Consider the following 20,238-nt stretch of genomic DNA (forward strand, 5'->3'; position numbering starts at 1 on the left):
TCTCCTTAAGAGCCTCTCATCTAGTTGCTGCTTCATCAGTGGCCAGACAGTTTCTTCAGAGAAGCTCCAAAGCACTGCAAGATGCCACCTATTAGCTTCTGGTTGCCTCCAGCATCTGCTACTTGGTGGTATATTGTCTCTGAGTATGAAAGTTCTATTTCTGTCCACCAAGGTGGCATCACATCTCAAGCTACACAGAGAGACATCTCTGTTAGGAACTGGTATAATTTAAACAAACAAACAACTATTCACTTGTTGAAAAGCCATCTAAATATTGAATTGGGTTTAACAATGCACAAAAAGAAATATAAAATGGGTGTAGTGCTTTCCCACTTCTGCAGAATCAACCATGATGCCTAGCTGGTTATGTTTTGCATTAGCTGATTACCAACATTTTTTTTAAAATCTCTGTCCCATTTCTCTCTTTACAAAATATCCTGTGATGGACTGTTACTGTGATTTGCCAAACAGATAAATTCCATATAGACATGAATTGTTACTCATTTTTTTCAGTGATTGTAGTTTTATTGTGTTGGGTGATTTTTTTTCTCTTAGCACAAAACAGCATATATCAGTACAAAATCTGAGAACATTCTTTATACATTGCTTATGATAAAGTAGAAGGGGGCATAAAGAAGAAGGCCACAGCTCCAAACTGATGCAGCTCCAAGAAAAAAAACAGGTGGGAAAGCAAAAACTTCATACCTACAGCGGGATGAACGTGGCTTTGGCAGCTGTGCCAAGGGAGAGACCCTGCTGGCTTCGGACCCCACAAATCCACTGTCTGTCTCTGGGGACACAATGCGTAAATCCTGAAAAACAAAGGGAAGACCTAAATAGAGATGGCAACAGGTGGAATAGGACATTCCAAGCAATTGGTGGCTGCCAACGTGCTGGTTCGGACAAGCAAGTCCATCTACCTAGTACATTCCTCTAAGGAGTTCAAGGTTGTCCTCCTTTCTCCATAGTTTATCAGCCAATAAGGGCAGTGTGAGTGGCCATCATTGGCCCCAAAGTCCCATCTGTGATGATTAATTCACATATTCAAAGCTGTCACGCGCATGCACATCATTATATGTTGCCTGGAGCTGGAGCCCAAAGGCAGAGCACCTGCAGAGGTCCCAAGTTCAATCTAGCCAAAGGATTTCAAGTAGAAGGCTTGGAAAGAACTTTCTCCACCCTAGACCCTGGAGAGCCACTGCGGGACACAGTAAATCAGGGGTACCTAACAGTGAACTTAAGGTCCCATTTTAATTGTATTTTATTTTTATTATTTTAATAACTGTATTTTATGCTTGTAAGATAGATTTCTATTTTTACTGTTCTTAACTTTGTATTGTGACGGCCTTTGTCCATATACAATTAAACTACTACCTTGAACTTGTAGATACTTTTAACATCTGGGGGCGATGGGCACCACAATGAAATGGCTGCCAGGGAAGGGACTGGGCTCGATCAAAATGATTTTTTAAAATTTATGTTTATTCAGACAAACTAATTAAAAGGCACAAACATGAGGCATATGTTTATATGACATTATAACAAACATATATATTAAAAGTATAGGAATGTGTTCTCTTTCTGCTACACAGAAAGCTCCTAAGCTTTTATATATACAAAAGTTGTACAATTTGGTGTCCTAAGGTACAAAAAGATAATTTATAAAATTACTTTACACTGTTACATTATTCCTTCCCCCCTCACCCACATTTTACTATCTAGTCCGAGTCCCTAGAACCGTTTTCACATAATGATCTGGGCAGCCGTCTCCCAACTCCAGACATCAGCCTCAGAAAGTATAGACTATGGTGCTTTGACATGGACACAATGGGTATAAACACAAACAGTAGACTCTGACCCCACAAAATGTTTGATGATTCCACAACACATTAAAGGCTTCCAATCCAAGCGCCCTTCTGTGATGGAGGCATCTGTTTACAAATGGACGCTGCCTGCAGACAAAAAATGAGGTTTCTTGGCTCTTCTGAAGCTCTTCCTAATCCAGTGGAGGAAAGCCAGGATTGGCTCTTTAGTTTGGCAACAAATGCTACGGGGAAGAAGCAAGTGGGGACCAGGAAACCAATCGACGGGCACCCCACTGGGGATCACTGGAACAGATGCTTCTAAAGCCAGAATGTTCAAGTGATGATGGTTGTTGTGGGTTTTCCGGGCTGTATTGCCGTGGTCTTGGCACTGTGACACTGAGAGATCTCTGTCTTTTGGTGCTACACCTCTGAAGATGCCAGCCACAGCTGCTGGCGAAACGTCAGGAACTACAACGCCAAGACCACGGCAATACAGCCCGGAAAACCCACAACAACCATCATTCTCCGGCCGTGAAAGCCTTCGACAATACATCGTTCAAGTGATGGCTTGATAAATATGCTGTTGGATGGGATTAGCAAATGCATGCCTTCTCATGAATCTCCGGTTGATGGCAAGGAAAAGCTGCAAACCAGGGATTCAAGATTCAAGGCCTCACGGGGGATCACAGATTCTGAGATTGCAGAATCAGCAGCAGTAGAGGACTACCAATGTGCTGGGTCTGTGCCTAGCCTTCCATTACACCCCACCCTCCCCAGAACCAGCACCTAATCCATAAGCACCTACCTCAGATAATGCCACGTTTGTCTTCTGAAAGGACTTTCGGGCTGCACGTTCCGAAGTGGCGCTGCCCCTGATGCTTGCCGTGCTTCCCTGAGGCGAGAGTGGCACCTGTTGCCTGCCAGAAGAATTCCTGGGAACTGCAGGAGAGGGTCTGCATTCCTCAGCCAATCTCCGAGGAATGGATTCCTCCACTTGGATGGAGGACACTGGGATGGTCTTTTCTGGTGACAGCTCAGGAGGCATCCTCTTTGGCAACTGCCTGTTTGAGAGGAAAAGCTGGTCAGGGTTTTCAACATAGAATCATAGGGTTGGAAGGGATCTCTAGGGTCATCTAGTCCAACCCCATGCACAATACAGGAAATTCACAACTGCCTCCCAGTGACTCTTGTTCCATGCCCAGAAGACTTGTCCGTTTGTAAATTCTAATGCATATGGCTTGAGGAAGAACACAAGGGAACTGTGATAGTGGTGACCTTCCAATTAATTTGTGCCCAGGAAGAAGTATGAGATACGAAACGGGACTGTTTAATATGCACGCATAAGCCCGTTGGCACACCCATTTTTCATCCACCATTGGACTGAAAGTCACCCTATTGTTCTCCATTCATATGCTCGTGAAGTTCCTTATTGGAAGATGAATTCATGTTAAATAAGACTTGGACTCAGACAGAATCTTGATCATTTATTTATCTATTTATAAAATTGTATTTATTCTTCATATTGTTCATATTTATTCACTCGCACTTTACACTTTGCACAATATAAAATTTTTGATATTAATATTGTTTCTAATTGAATGTGTATTCCTGGACTTGTATGGTGTTGCAGCTTGGACTATCTGAGTGTTTCCCTTTGTACTGTTGCCATGCCCAGAAGATGGCAAAACACCATCAGGATCCCTAGCCAAACTGGCCTGGGGAAAATTGCTAACTAACCCTAAAGTGGAGAACAGCCTTACCCTGGACATGTAAGAAGGGGCCAACTAAGCACCGATGTAACCCTTCCTGCCCTCCCTCTCATGATCTGCCTAGGTTCACCTAACATAAACACTTATCTTCATTCTTCAGTCCTCTGACAAAACGGGTGAGTCAAAGAGGCTTTGAAGCTACTAGAGGTGGTCCCAGGGACCTCTCACTGCCTCTCACTGACCTGAGCCACACTTTTGTCGTGACAAAGTCAGCAGCTCTTGAAATAGTCCATTAGAGAGCTTCCTTTCACTGGTTTGAGGCATGCTCTTAGCAGCTTGGTAAAGACGACAGCTATCAAGACTGTCTACTGGAGGCCACTACAGAGCCCAGAAGACTAAGAGATACCATCATAAAGGTACAAGAGATTGCCAGAAAAACATAACTGGCAACCCTGGATGGAAAGCTTGGTGCTCAGAGTGATCCCCAACTGAGAACAAAACCCATCACCCTAGTGGGGGCCCCAGTGCTTCTCTCAACCTGCCTCTGGAATCCCTCAGCACACCGCAGCCCTTTCTGCCTCCAGCAAGGTTTTCAATAGCCCTCTCAGGGAGCATCCAAGAGCTCCCAAAGTCAGGGCCTCCAGTAGTCTAGAAAGGCTGCTCCCATCTGAAGGCTTGGAAACCCTTCCGCAGCATTCCAGACCCCTGAAATCAGAGTTGTATTTCAATTTGCCTGAATAGCAAAGGGGTCTTTGCAAGGGCGCAGAATCACAGCCAGATTTTATGTAAGCTGGAGAATAACAAATAAAACTTATATAAAGCCCAGACAAAATACCATGGAGGTAAAAATAAATGGGAGGGGGGGCACTGTGGAAAAGGAAAAAGCAAGCAAGCTTTTCATTCCTCTCTCTCCTGCTCCTTGAGATTTGCTTTTATTTCCCTTCGAATTCCCCTCTTCTCTCTCTCTGATTTTCTTTGGCCTCACCCTCCTAATACTGGGAACTCCCCCCCCCCCTCCATCTTGCCTGCCAGCTCAGCCTACCAGTCAGGTCACAGAACAGCAAAACAGCTCCTTTGTCCAAATTCCCCTACTCAGGGAAAGCCAGAGAGAGCAAAACAAGTAAAGATCTCTTTGTTTGCTGAACTTATTTGATGGAACAAGAAGAGCTAAAAACAAGCACTGTTTCTAATTTTAGTCACATCCGGAATGCCTGCATCTGTAAGCCAATTCTCACATTACTTTTCATACTGTGGTATGGACACCTTCCTAAATGGTATGAAGAAAAGTTAAAGTGCTTTGGGCTCTTTAGCTTGGAGAAAATGACGACTGAAGTGCGACATGATAGAGGTTTACAAGATTATGCATGGGATAGAGAAGGTAGAGAAAGAAGTATTTTTCTCCCTTTCTCACAATACAAGAACTCATGGGCACTCAATGAAATTGCTGAGCAGTCGGGTTAGAACGGATAAAAGGAAGTACTTCTTCACCCAAAGGGTGATTAACACATGGAATTCACTGCCTCAGGAGGTGGTGGCAGCTTCAAGCATAGACAGCTTCAAGAGGGGATTGGATAAACATATGGAGCAGAGGTCCATCAGTGGCTATTAGCCACAAGGTATAGATGGAACTCTCTGTCTAGGACAGTGATGCTCTGTATTCTTGGTATTCTTGGCAATAAGTGGGAGGGCTTCTAGTGTCCGTTCCTCACTGTCAGACCTCCTGAGGACACCAGGGTTTTGGCCACTGTGTGACACAGAGTGTTGGACTGGATGGGCCATTGGCCTAATCCAACATGGCTTCTCTTACGTTCTTAAATTTGTAAGAGGAAGTCTGATTCTCAAATTTAATAGAAGCTTTGGTTCTCCTGATCCTGTGTTGTGATTGTGAATTCAGGGAAGTTGGGGAGTTGAAAAACTTGTGATTCCTAGCTGCCCCTGGCATACAAAAACATAAGAAAAGCTCAGATGGATCACTACAAAGGTTCATCTAGCCCAACATCCTGTCTCTCACAGCAGCCCAAAGGATGCTCTCTCAAAGATGCCAAGTAGAACAAAAAGCCTTCCCTCACTTTTGCCCTCCAACAATTGGCATTCAGCTGTATGCTGCCTCTGAACATGGATGTTCCATTTAAGTGTCGTGGCCAATAGCTACCTTTGCTTCCATAAATGCGTCCAATCCACTGTTAATGCCATCTAAGTCAGAGGCGATTACCATGTTTTGTGGCACTGAATGTCCCAAGTTAATTCTGCATGACATGAAGAAGCACATCCTTTTGTGTATCCTGAAACTCCAACCCACCCATTTCATTTGGTTACCCCAAGTTTGACAGTTATGAGAGAGGGAAAATTCCTCCATTCCCAACCATTCATACTTTAATAAATCTCAGTCATGCCTACCTTGGGATTTACTCTTTCAACTTCCTTCTTCCGTATTCAGAGGTCCTGCGCTCCCTGCCTCTGCCCCACCAGGAAACATCCCACAGTTTGCCATCCACTACTTCAGGATTTCAGATTTGGTTTCCTCTCCTGCATGACTTACTTGGAGGATGAGATGCGAATGGTCTCATTATCTTCAGAAACCTTTCTGTGATGTTTGTCCTTTGTCCCAGCATCCCTTGCAGTTGTGCTGTCTGGGGACAAGCTATGACTGTGCATCTGGGGCATCTGGGCATCTGGGGACAAGCTATGATTGTGTAGATGCAGCTGTTCCAAACTCATAGCTTCTGGCAAAGACTTGAAGCTGCTGTAACTGGTGAAAAGATATTAAGGGTTACACAAACAAGGGTTTGCTAGTCCTGGATTTTAGGAATGTCCCTTCAAGGGTCTTGCAAGTAGGACACTCCCATGGAAAACTGAGAATACAGGAAACAGTAAATAAGAAATGATGGTACAACAGAGTGGAAGTTTTCATGTGCCAGCTAATCCATTGTAATGGCACTGCATGTACCGACTATGGTTCACTAACAGAAACAAGTAATTTCAAGGCTGGCTCACACACTGTCATTCCACAGCTCCTTTATGGGGCTTCAATAGGGATTCTCTGAGTGAATGAGAACCTAGATCACCTACTTTGCCATTTTCTGAGACGTATTATGGGAACCTCAAAATGTATAGGAAAGTCTTAAGATTAGGATTGGGCCAGGGCTCTATCAAAGCGAAAGCATGGTTGCATGCATTTAAACATAGGCTAAAGGTCCTTTTTCTCCACTAAGAAAGAAGGTCTGCTCTATGAGCTAAATCAAGACCAATTCTACTCTTGCTGAATGCAAGAAATAGACAAAAAACTATCTAGTCTCAGACTACCAAGAGATGATATACTGAGACTTGGGAAAGGCAAATCTTTACTAATTATTAAGAAACTGTAATTTACCTTACTCAGATATACTCTGCCAATGCATTTTGAAAAAGGTTGGTTCCCTATCCCATATGATATTGGAATGCCCCCATTATAAACTGTATCATAAATTATGGATTGCCCCTATTTTAACTAAATTATCTTCTACTGTATCAAAAGATAATCTCCCCTAACTGTTGGTGGATACCCAAGGACTACATTGGCTGTGGCCAAGTATCTCTCCACCATATTTTCCTTAAAGAAATAAAGACTCCTTATCCACTGCTCAAGATCACTGGATCAAAGGAGCTTGAAAGAAAAGGAAAGGCTGGCTCACACATGCGCACTTGTTGCTTGTTGACGGAGCCATCAGGTGGCAATTTGCATGTGTAAACAAACTAACACAATTCATCCTCAACAGAGAGAACTTCTATGTTCCTTCAAAGGCAGCATTCTTCAGTTGAATTAATTCACACATTTGGATATGAATCATCAAGCATTTGGTGATGAGAAATGTAAGAGCTGTACATCCATGTATGAGCCAACCCTGAAATACTATAGCAAACCTCTTTGGGTTGCAATGGAATCAACAAGTCCAGAACTACACTTCTTCTAAAAATCCAAATCCTGCAACAAGGCAGCCTGAATACTGTACCAGTCAAAAGTAGAATCTTACCCGCTGTAGAAATTATGCAAATAGAGCATATTTGTATTAATTTATTGTACTTCTGCTGATCATAGGATGGACTACATAGGGCAGGGGTGGCCAAATTTGCTTAATGTAAGAGCCACATAGAATAAATGCCAGATGTTTGAGAGCCGCAGGACATGATGCACTGAAGTGACTTCAGATGAAGAGGTGGGTTTGGGGGAGTTTCCTGAAAGTGACATCACAGGAAGGCGTAGGGTTTTGGTGCAGTATGCTGGAAGTGACATCATTGGAAGTGGTGGAGCTTGGGAAGAGCCATCACCTGATCTTTTTGACTTGGAAGTGATATCACAAAAGTGATGTCACGTCTTTGCTAGGCTTCATCGCCAAAGTCCTCAGGTATTTTCTGAGTCAAACCTGGCAACCCCAACATTTTTATTGAAACTGTGAAAGACATGGAAAGAAAGAAAGAAGGAAAGGGAGGGAGGAAAGGGAGGGAGAGAGGGAAATAAACTAAAATAAAATGTATGGCCACGGCAATACTCAGAGACCTCTGGGAGCCACACAATATGTCTAGAAGAGCCACATGTGGCTCCCAAGCCGCAGTTTGGCCACCCCTGATATAGGGCAATGAAGTCTTGCCTCCTCCACCAGCTGGAACAATCACAACGCAATCCTAAAAAGAGTTACTCCGGTCTAAGCCAATTGATTTAAATGGACTTAGACTGAAATAATTCTTCTTAGGATTGCACTGTCATTCTGCCTGCCTGCTAGATTTCTCAAGACATTGACCACAAGCTTTCCATACCATCTTTGCAGCTGTAAGGGATAGAAACATTTTTTTTAAATGAAGGCTGAGATCATACAGTATGCTGAACTCTGTGTCAAATACGGGCAGCAGGAAATATATGCCAGTCTAGATTAACAAAACACATCGAGCTTAACTTCTGCGCAATGTGTTCTATGTGTTAACTGTTCTCATTATGAGTGATTCCGCACACGTTGGATAATGCACTTCCAATCCTCTTTATAAATCATTTGGAACGGATTTTTTTGTGTGCGGAACAAAAAATCCACCTCAAACGATTGATAAAGTGCATTGAAAGTGCATTATCCAACGTGTGCGGAATCAGCCTATGTACGCAAAATACACACACTTACTGGTCCAGGAGGTTGTCAAAGTCCTTCTCTACTTGAAGCTGCTTGAGGCAGAGGGGCTCCGGGAGGCCTTCCTCATACTCCTCAGCCTCATCGCTGATGGAGCTCACTTCTACCGCAATCTGGACTTGACCGGGGCAGTCCTTAGGAATGGGAGCCTGAAAGGTAGGTGAGAACAACTTGAGCACAGAAAACAGCCCTCCCCAGTTGTACCCCAGAAATGTTTTAATATTATTTTGAATGTTTAAATTTTTATTGGAAAGCCTAGGGCATATTGTAGTATCTCATCAAACGCTTAGTTCAGAATACCAGCATAGACACTGATACAGCAGCTCAAACCTATTCCTAGGAAGTCACCTTTTATCCATGGAAAAATAATCAACTGAAAGGGGAAATCCCGTCAATAAATGAATCTTTTTCCTTGCAGTGCTGAGCTGAACACCTGAACCATTTACATTGTTAAAGTTTCAGATCTGACTAATTTGATAGTATCTTGATCAGACTTACTTGTTTTTTGCCATATAGGACACTAGATCAACTTGTTCTGACTAAATTAACTTCTTATATGCATAACACACAAATCCAAGAATTTCAGAAAAAAAGGAAAGCTCTTTTTGATTATGTAGCTGGAATTTTAAGAAAAACTATCACATAATGTTAATTATAAAATGCTTAATAAAAATGTTTAATGTAAAGTAATTGGGGAGGGACAGGAGAAGTATTAGGTAGTTTAAGTACTTTATTATAAAGTCTGTCTAGGTCACTTTATGTATTGCTTACTATTTATTGCTATTTTTCTCTTTTAATAAAATATATAGAAAAGAAAAAAAAAAGCACCAGAGGAGGCAGAAGGACAGAGGCTGGCAACAAAGTTGGCCAAGGCTGCTAATAGTTGATCATTTCCAGAAGCTAGACATGGAATTTCTTTATTTTAGTGTCTTGTTCCCCCAGATCTGTCTGTGTTTGGCAGGAGAATCTTTAAACAGTTTTAGCTCAGTATGATTTGGACAACCAGATATTTCAACTAAAACCTCACTTAAAAAAAATCATGGAAAAGTAATAATATGGCACTCAACCTGAGGGTATGGAGTGCGGACAACTGGGACTGGGGCTTGAATGGATGGTGCTGGAGACCCCATTTGCATGCCTGAAGCCTCTGCAGGCCGATAGTCAGGGGCCACAGCTGCCTCAGAGCTGCTCCACGGGGCTGGCTGAGTCGCCTGGTCAATTCTCTCTTTCAGCTCTTCCAAGCGCATCTCCAGGCGGAATATCTCTCCTTCCACCGCTCTGGAAGACATTAAAAGCAAAAGGAGGTTGAAACAGCATCACCTAATGGAGTAAGTGAACGGATGGTTCTGTTATAGTGTCTAATACAGACTCACAGTGACAGAAAAACCCTGTTCTGTCATGAAGCTCTCTGGGTAACCACGGGTCAGTCACTCTCTTTCAGCCTAGCCTACCACCTTTCAGTTTCCTGCTATTGTGGTTTGCTCCCCTCTTTATATGGATTGTTATTTTGCCAGAGAGGGGGAAAATCCTCCTTTCCAGAACAACCTGATATACGTACCGATCTGGATCAAAATCTCCGAGCGCCCCCGCAGGCTGGTTCTGCAACTGCCTGTGATCTTCCCGGGCCTGCAGGTAGGTCCGTTCCAAGGCACCCTGGGCTTCCTTGAGCCTTGCAAATGCCTAGGATGGCAAGAAGATTGGAAGAATTACGTTTGGAATAGCCAGTCCTATCAGTGCAAAGTCTTGGGCAAGCATGGGAGGCCAGAGATAATGTACTATGGGTTTCTACAATAATTTATAATGGGACTAACATCACCTTGTGGCGAGTTGTCCCCGTCACTTTCTTATAGTGAAACTGTTTTGTAGATGTTTCCCATGTGTTCATATTTATATTTAACAACAACATTCGATTTATATACCACCCTTCAGGACAACTTAATGCCCACTCAGAGCATTACAAAGTATGTTATTATTATCCCCACAACAAATCACCCAGTGAGGTGGGTGGGCTGAGAGCTCCAGAGAGCTGTGACTGACCCAAAGTCACCCAGCTAGCTACAAGTGGAGGAGTGGGAAATCAAACACAGTTCCCCAGATTACAGTCCCACTGCTCTTAACCACTACACCAAATAGGCTACACTAAACCATGCACTGCAGCATGGTGTAGTGGTTAGAGCATCTGAGTAGGATCTGCAGGACCCAGGTTCAAATCCTCATGCTGCCATAAAGTTGCTGGGTGCACCTGGCAAGTCATTTTCCCTCTCAGCCTAACCTCGCTCATTGTGTGGTGATGAGGATAAAGCAGAGGAGATGAGAACAATATGCTCTGCTCTGAGCTCCCTGGAAGAAGGGTGAGATTGAAAAAATGTAATAATTATTTAAAAAAATAATTAATGCTTGTGAAATATTTAAGAATAAATCCAGGAGGCTAGGTCTTGAAGAAGCAGGGAGTTTTTGGCAACAGGCAGCATTTGATCATGTGATTTCCCCTTCTGCGGCATTCTGAAGTTGAGCAAATCTATGAAGACTGTACCACATCCTAATTGTGACTGGGAGCCAAGCTACAAGTGACGAATTACACTTGCCTGGCAAGTGAACAGACACACGTGTATTCCTCCCTGTTCACTTGCCATTCACTTGCATTTGATCAAGTGGAGTGCAAGTGAATGGCAAGTGAACAGAAAGGAATGCCATTGAGGGCCAAGCTACACATGACGAATGACACTTGAACGGCAAGTGTATTTCTCCCTGTTCACTTGGCCTCCACTCAATCCACTTGCCGTTCAAGTGTCATTCGTCATGTGTAGCTTGGCCCTCACTTGCGCTCCACTTGATCAAGTGGAGCGCAAGTGAATGGCAAGTGAACAGGGAGGAATACACGCGAGTCTGTTCACTTGCCAGGCAAGTGTAATTCGTCACTTGTAGCTTGGATCTATGGGCCAAGCTACAAGTGACGAATGACACTTGACTGACAAGTGGATTGAGTGGAGGGCAAGTGAACAGGGAGAAATACACTTGCTGTTCAAGTGTCATTCGTCACTTGTAGCTTGGATCTATGTGAATCATCCCTAAAATGTGTGTGGCCTGAACAGAGGTCATGTATGTTTCCCCTTTGGGACAAGTTGCAGTTTGGGATGGTGTCAATTTACACTTGGGGGGGAAAGAACAGGCAGGAAACGGTTGAACTCTTACAGCTCTGTGGCCCTAATCCATATCATCTCCGCCTCACACTTTTTAAGCTTTTTTAAAAAATTAATACAGAACTTTTTAATCACAGAACTCCCAGTTTACATTTGGTTTAGCCCTCAGGCAAGCTACGGTCTCTTGCTCTCTGCTGCCTCATCCCAGTCTGCAATATGGAGGTATCACACACAGTTCTTGAATAGAGGCACTTCGTACAAACTGAAAAAAGTATGAGTATCAGTTCCATGAAAGATTTTCTGCAGGGACCTCAGAGAAGCAGTCAAATCCATTTGAAGCAGAGAATAAAAAGGTACCTTCAACTGGTCCTCTGGCATCAGCCTCCCAGTCCGAATTAACTCCTCCAGGGATTCCACCTACATAAGATTGTGCAGAACATTTTATCAAACTCATTCTTAGATCCGCATTCTTGTTTTCTACAGTGCCTCGAAGCTTTTTTCTCCAATCTTCATCTAGGATTGTCTTAAATAACCTCTACTTTGTTTCACATCCCTCGCCCGCACTGCATTGTCAAAAAATAGGAGGTTTAGGGTTTGCCAACACAAAACAACCCAGTCTGTGTTATCCACTTTGTATTCTTTTAGAGTTTTCAGATTTCAGAAAGGGTGGAGCTACATTTAGTTCTGTGACGATTTTAAGTTTTTATCTTAATGCAAACTTTTGAATGAATGGGGGGGGGGGTCGTGGTGGCAGGCAGCAGAGAAGAGAGGGGCTTTGAACCCTTTCCTTCCATGCAGTTTTCCCACTGGTAGGGGCTGGAGATCTCCCAGAATTACAAGTGCTCTCCAGGTGACAGAGATCTGTTCCCCTGGAGAAAATGGCTGCTTTGGAGGGTCGGCTCTATGGCATGATACCCCACCAAGATCCCTTACTTCCCAAATCCCCAAGAATTTCCCAACCCAGAGTTAGCAACCCTATGTTCAAGGTACCAGTGATACTTTTCTGTAGGGGAGGAATAGGTTATACACCCCCCCCCTAAAAATCCCAGCCACAACAGTTATACAAAAAAAGGAAAGGGGTCTCTTGAAACCATCATGAAATTAACTATATCATTCTGCCCGAAGAGTCTATAATGACCAGGGTCATTGCAGAAGTGCAAAGCCCATGATCCTCCTGGCTCAGAACAGGGGATCCAATTACACTCTAACAACACCCCACCACCACCATTTGCATGCTGTCTACTTGCGCTAATTGAAACTCTTGCACTAATTAGTGCAATTAGTGAAGAACACGCACAACGAAACCAGGCTACGCTGTCTCCAGCATTTCTCATTTTCTCCTAACTGGGATGTTTATTGTTATTGAAGAGCGGGAGCTTATGAACCATGATGCATTTCCCAAGCAGTCGTGCGTCTGCTACTGAAATGACGCTTCACGTACAAATGCTGTTTCAATTGGGTGTGTCTTTAGGCAGGGCTGGATCTAGGGTTGCCGGCACCCAGGGCAACCCTAGCGTGACCCCTTGCGCGCGTGCACAGTGTGCGTGCTCCCAGGGCTGTGTAATGATGTCACTTTTGTGATGTCATGCTGCCTGCGCAGTGCGCTGGTGGAGGGAGCATGCAGGGCTGGGAAGCCGCCTGCACCATTCGCCTCCCTACAGGACAGGGGGCAGCTGCCCGCCCCCTGTCCTGCAGGGAGGCGAATGGCGCGGGAGGCCTCGCAGCCCCCCGCGCTACCTTTTGCCTGCCCTGCAGGACAGGGGGCGCACGGCAAGCCGGCTGCCCCCTGTCCTGCAGGGCAGGTGAAAGGCAGTGCGGGGGGGGGGGGCTGGGAGGCTGCCTGTGCTGGTGCCCACGCACTCCCAGCAGCTGGCAGCTGCTCCCGGCACCCCCTCCCTGGCGGCGCCAGAGGCAGACTACTCCCCCTGCCCCCCCTCGATCCAGCCCCGTCTTTAGGAGAGGTTTCTGAGGGAAATGAACATTTAGCCATTATAATCCTTATGATAATGCTGTTTACATCCCTGGGCTTGTTTTTGTATTGATAGCTTTATTATGTTAATTGAAAGCCACCTTGAGCAGGACTCTGATAAGGCTGCATAGAAATCTCATAAACAAATAAATAAATTTTGCAACACACCCTACCTCATTTCCATTTGAGCTGATCTATAGAAAATGAAGAATAAGGTGGCAGCACTGTCAATTGTACCACTTCAGACAGCAGGAGAATGTGTGTGTGTAAGTGCACACACATGCACAATTTTGGCACACTCACCCATGTAAAAAACTCCCTGCATACAGTAAACTAGCACACCAGAACTAAACCTCTTTCTTAGGGCCAAGCTACAAGTGATGAATGACACTTGAACAGCAAGTGGATTGAGTGGAGCACAAGTGAACAGGGGGAAATACACTTGCCGTTCAAGTGTCATTCGTCACTTGTAGCTTCGCCCTAAGATATACAGGGAGGTTGGGGTTTTTTTGGGGGGGGGGGTGGTGGTTGTCACATTCAAAATAATTTTTCCCCTCCCCAGTCCACAGCAGTATAATCATGAATTCTATCACCCCATTCTGGATACCATATAGCTTGACTTTTCTCCTCCGGACGTTAAGTTAAATGAGAATTCCCCAGTGAATGAAGACCTGCCATTCCAATTAAAGGAAAATTCATTCCCACCCACCAAAGTGGCTACTGTATACTGGCTTAGAATACAACTTGCCTGGCTCTGAAACTTTCTTGCCTGGGCAGCCAACACCTTTGTCAAGTGATCCCCTGAGAATGGGTTTTCCGTGGAGGTGAAGCCATCTGCTCTGGGACCACCAGCATCCACCGAATCAGGAAGAGAAGATTCAGCCTGCTGTCTTGAAGGCCCTGCAATTTAAGCAGACAATCCCTTTGTTGACACTTTGGAATTGCCCAGATTAACAAGATCTTCTTCGGTGCAGGTGCTTGAGCAAAAAGCAGCCTGTACTCAACACAGGATTAGGGAAACGCAAAGGCTCCCTGTTTTGTTTCTTGATACTTTTTTTGTCAACCATTTCGGTTCTCCACTTTCTGTTGTTAGTTCTGTGGATTTGTTTGTATCATGCATGGATGCTGTATAGTTTATAGCACAACTTATATGTACAGTTTTGATATACTGGTTGAAAGCATATGTCCTTTTTTACAAGAAAAATTCAGGGCAAGGAAACAAACATGATGTGCCAGTAAAAGAACTGACAAGTCTGACTGGTACAAGGAAACAGCAAAATGGAAATGTTATTTTTAGGTCAAAATTGTAGGAAGATGATGTTCAAAACTCAGCCCAAGATGCCAATTCCCAGTCTCTAGTCTTTAGAATAATATTAGTATATAAACAGGTACTGTGTATTTTGGATGTACCTCTCCATAAGTAGTTTGGATTTATATGGTGATAGTAGCAGTAGAATAAGCAGAAACATAAGGCAAAACAAGGCAAAAAGCATGTAAGCATCCATGTTACACAGATCTCTTGCAGCTCAACTATGCTCCTCTCTTAAAGGCTCCACTGACTTAAATGTCAGTTAGCATCTGGGCAGTGACAGTTTCCTCTGGGCCATTTCCCCAATTTTAATCAATTCTCTTCTCAAAAGCTGTGTTTGTCCCAGTTGGGGTGGGGGTACGAGTATGGAGAGGGAATTTAAATCAGGAAATCAGTATGGAAAAAAGTGTAACCCTTCACCCTTTCTGAACTACAGTACATCAAAGGAGAGGGTTTAATTAAATCCTTCCCTCTGACAAACCAGGTTTTTGTCTCAAGTTCTACAGAATCCATGCAATGAAGGGCAATTTATATGGCAATGGTAGGAATGAAGGTTGTATGCACATCTATCAGACTTACCTTGACTTGACGTGGCACCCAGAACTGGACCAGACCCCCCTGTCACTTCTGCTGCTCTGATCTGGGGGATGCTGAAGGTCATGACCTTGAAGCCCTGAGATATTGTCCCCATTTGGACACCCTGGTGGGGTTTTGGAGGGTCAGCATACAGGCGCACCTAGAAAAGAAGGTCACGCAGTGAGAAGCTGGTGTTCCAAAGCAGCAAAGAGAATGAGTGGCGATCCTGAACTCCCTGGCTGGAATCTCTCCTGCCATAAACATGCAAGGTCTTCAAGCTTTGCAGACTCCAAGGCATCAGTAGAGACCCACTGAGCAGTAAGCACATGACATCATAGACAAGTGACACAAAGAGGAGGAGCCAGAGCCTCAAAACTTACCTGTGCTAAAAGAGAGCCTTCTCTACTGCTTGGTGACCTCAATACCCTGCCATTTCTCTTAGTGGATGCACAAAAAGAGGCATAGTGCCCTTGCTTTCTATGAACACACCTTAGCAGTATACTCCTTCCAAAAAGCAAGGAAAAAGAATGGCTGTGCTATAGGAGTTCCCAATCCAGCAGGTGGGGCCCCACCACTATCCATGTAAAGATCTCAACCTACGGGCTGGAGATCACTGCCTTTGGCAAGCCACTTCTTCACAGTCTCAACCTCCCACCTGCAATATGATGCTACTAGCCTACCTTATACGGTTGTTGTAAGGATTACAATATTCATGTATGCTTTGGTGGAACAACCCGCCAATTTATGAGCACTGTCCTTTCTTGTCCTCTGGGGCATCTGGGGTTAACCGGTGGTAGTCCAAGTTTTTGCATGGCACATGCTACCCACCCAGTGCCCCACAGCCCTCAGGGGTTTTTCATTCTTCTCTTTTGTACCTGCTGTCATCACTTGGCCTTTGTGGGAACTGCCCACAGGGAAGGCCAAGACTCCCTGCTCCCCTGGGTAGGCTTGCTGCTCTGAGCCCCAGCCGCAGTCTTTGGCTATCCAGCACCTTGTTACAGCAGAGACTGCTTGCTGCCCTTGTCCACCACTGGGGGATCAGCAAATTGCCAACAGACCACTCCCTTCCTGTGGTGTCCATTTTAGATAGCATGGTTTGAGCAGTGGAAGACTATATGGTACAGAGAACTACCAGCATTTAAGAATAATAAAAAAAATACTTCTAAGCACAACAAGAGATTTGAGCAAGGGATCCCAAAAGAAATGTATAACAACACAATTCCCCTGTGCATGCCTTACTTAGATCTTCTGTTAATGTAGGCTCTCTAACTTAGAAAGTTCCAACTTAATAGAAAATTCCCGTACATTTCTGTTGTGGTTCAGTCCTCCTGCCTCCACATGGCCAATGGCCATCACCTGCAATGAGCCAAGTCTGAGCTCCTGGAGCTTCCAGTTCAAATTAGCCAAAGAGACCCTCCTTTTTATGCCAGGAAATTTTATTATCTCCCTCTGCCCATCCACAGATAAGAGCAAATGGACAGGTCAGAGAGGCTTTTCCTGAAGCCACAGGAAGAATCCTCTCTTGCTTTTTAGTTCTCCAAATCTCTGCCCCCCTCCCCACCTGGAAGGGTCAAGCTTTTTGCAGAAAGTGGAACCTGTATGACTTAAGTCCTAGGACGGGTGTGGCTTAGAAGGCATTTGACTTCCTCTCCCCTCTCCTACCAGTTCTTAGTTAAGAGACACTTTTAAAACCAGTGGTGGTTTTGATACAGTCCAAGCCTAAAAATAAAAAGCATTTCCCCTCATATGCAAAGTGCTTGAAACACTGAAAACGCTAAAAACATGCAAGCGTTCAGTCTAACCTTGATTCAGAGAGTGGCATGGGGACATCTGATGCTGCTGCGTTACTGAAGTGAAGTAGATGTGCCCCTAATCCAGACTGAGCCCATCTAAGGGCAGTACATATAAAAAAGAGATTGCCCACAGGTGCCTCCAAGGTCACACTTTCTGCCCCATGGTTTGAGGGTGAGCTCGAACAGACCAGCCAATGCCCACATTCATAGAGCACATGCATTATCAGACTTCCCAGAATTCCCTGCAACATGCGCAGGTTATGTGGCACATTGCAGGAGACTTCCCTGAACAAGGCTGCAGAAAGGTTCCCCAAAGCTCCTTCACGGCGCCATATTTTCAACTAATTAAAAAAAAATCACTACGCTCTAATCCCTTCCTGCCAGAGTCAGACTGCCAAGAAATACTGGGTTAGTCCATCACTGAATCCATTCATAAAAATCCATTCATAAAAGCAAAGGAAGCTGTCGTTCAGAGGCAGAGCACTCTCAGTCTCAGGTTTAGACTCCAGCAACACTAATCCAAGGGAACTGAGTAGACGAACTGGGAAAGACCTGAGATTCTGGAGAGCCAAGTCAGAACAGACAAAATGGGACTACCTGGGGTCAACATCTGGGTTGCATCGACAGTAGGGATGGACCATAGTTCAGCTACATCTCCAGCTAAAAAGAGCTCAAGTAGCAGGAAGAGACCCTTCTCTGCTCCAAACCTTGCAGAGCCAAGGTCGCTCACAGCAGGCAACAATAATGAACTGAGTGGGCCAATAGATTCAGTTTAAGGTAGCTTCAGATATTCAAAAACACCAGAGAATCTTTGCTATCTCTCCTCCTCCCCCTTGTTTACTCACACTTACTTATTTTCAGCTGGCACGAACGAAAGCAGGATTTTCAGTAATCCCCACCATCTGCGCATGCTGCCCTCTAAGCCATAGGCCTCTCAATCCACTCTAAGCTTGGGCCACACCATTCAGATGCTTTCACGAATCTGAAACTGACCTCCCTGATTTTCACAGCATGTGACCCTTTGTTGGCACAAACCTGTAACAACATCTCTGGGCTGCACAAGACCACTGTGGCACTACCTCCAGTGCTGTCTCTAGCAGCCCACTGCTCTAGGATGAGCAGGTGGGTAGCCATGTTGCTCTGCAGGAGAAGAACAAGATTTGAGTCTACTAGCACCTTGGCAAGCCTGATCTTGTCAGATCTCAGGAGCTAAGCAGGGTTGGCCTTGGTTAATAATTGGATGGGAGACCTCCAACAAAGACAAGGTTGCAGAGGCAAGCGATGGCAAACCACCTCTGTTAGTATCTTGCCATGAAACCCCCACCAGGATGGAGTCGCCATAAGTCATCTAGAACTTGATGGCACTGTCCATCATCACCAAGGCACCTCAAAATCCAACAAGATTTCCAAGGTATAAGCTTTTGAGAGTCAAAGCTCCCTTCGTTAGATATCTGGTGAGGAGAGCTTTGACTCTTGCAAGTTTATATCCTAGAAATCTTGTTGGTCTTAAGGTGCTACTGGACACAAACCTTGCTCTCCTTTTAGGAACGTAACTCTTCCAAATCACTGGGATAAATATATGATATACAATGAAGCTAAGGAAGGGCTCGCAGTTGAGTACATGTTCTCTGTCTATTGTGGGAATCTCCCATTAATTGATCTTAGGTGACCAGAAAGATCCCTCTGTGCTGGAGACTTTGGAGAGTGACTTCCAATCATAGTAGATCACACCACACTGAATGGCCGAGTGGACTGCAAGAGTGTACTTGTGCAGGGGAGAGATGACAGCAAAGGGCTGCTGTCCTCAACGTCCTGCTTCCACAGGATCCCAGACCATACAAATCAAACAAGCCGCTTCAGACTCACTTCGAACTCAATTCTGAGGTCTTCCTCTTTCAGGGCTGCTGTGCTGTGGTTGACAAAGTATGTCTCTGACACACAGGAAGAAAGAACTTGTTGCAACAGTAAGTTGAACACTTTTTTTCAGCACGTTCTCAATTCCTGTTCAAGGCAGGAAGTTAAGGCCAGCCAATTTACTGTAGCAAACAAGACCTTTATTTGAATGTGGTTTCTGAAGGGGGAGAAAAATCCCCTTCTTTCTTTTACTTGTAAAGACACCTTTTCAAAACAACACATTTCCAAATTAGGTCCATCGCTGTGACATTTCTTTAAACTACCTAGGATCATTAATAGAGATGGGCACGAACCGAAATACGAACCAAAATTAAGCACGAACCAGGCCGGTTCGTGGTTCGCGAACCACGGTTCGTCAGATCCCATTTCTGACGAACCGCCACGAACTTTAGGCTGGTTCGTTTTGGTTATTTTTTTGGTGCGTCACTGCAGACAGCCTGGTGCCAATCAATCAGTTTCCTAGGCAACAGGGGATGGACTTCCTGCAGACCTTCTGCTGGCCAGGAAGTGAACTTCTGCTGGCCTGGAAGTGACCTTCTGCTGACCTGGAAGTGATGATTTTCTGACCTGGATGTGACGTTTTCATGAACCAAACAAACTGGTTCGCGAACCAGGGGCAGGTTTGTGAAAGTTCACGGTTCGTGAAATTTGACGAACCATGAACCACATGGTTTGGGTTTTTTCCGGTTCGTGCCCATCTCCAATCATTAATACAGCTCCTCCTTATGTTACCTTAAACTTTTAACCTCAGGAGGGCTCTGGTCACAACCAACACCCCCCACACACATACACACACAGAGCTACAGGTGTTCTTTACTTTACTCAGGCTTTTTACTTTGAGAACACCTTCCATTTGGGCTGTGAATCCCACCG

General features: G+C 44.7%; 1 protein-coding gene across 1 annotated transcript in view; it reads right to left on the reverse strand.

Moving 5' to 3' along the window:
- AKNA (AT-hook transcription factor) overlaps positions 1 to 20,238 on the reverse strand; it is a 47,444-nt gene that overhangs the window by 19,801 nt on the left and 7,405 nt on the right. Inside the window, exons 4-12 of the mRNA XM_054997227.1 lie at positions 15,662 to 15,818; positions 14,522 to 14,673; positions 12,162 to 12,221; positions 10,223 to 10,344; positions 9,732 to 9,942; positions 8,659 to 8,813; positions 6,054 to 6,263; positions 2,611 to 2,866; positions 706 to 812 (exon numbers count right to left, since the gene is read on the reverse strand). Of these exons, the coding sequence (XP_054853202.1) occupies positions 706 to 812; positions 2,611 to 2,866; positions 6,054 to 6,263; positions 8,659 to 8,813; positions 9,732 to 9,942; positions 10,223 to 10,344; positions 12,162 to 12,221; positions 14,522 to 14,673; positions 15,662 to 15,818 (1,430 nt within the window). The remainder of the gene's footprint in view (positions 1 to 705; positions 813 to 2,610; positions 2,867 to 6,053; positions 6,264 to 8,658; positions 8,814 to 9,731; positions 9,943 to 10,222; positions 10,345 to 12,161; positions 12,222 to 14,521; positions 14,674 to 15,661; positions 15,819 to 20,238) is intronic.

The sequence above is a fragment of the Eublepharis macularius genome, chromosome 14 (genome assembly GCF_028583425.1).
Source record: "Eublepharis macularius isolate TG4126 chromosome 14, MPM_Emac_v1.0, whole genome shotgun sequence".
NCBI classification, from domain to species: domain Eukaryota; kingdom Metazoa; phylum Chordata; class Lepidosauria; order Squamata; family Eublepharidae; genus Eublepharis; species Eublepharis macularius.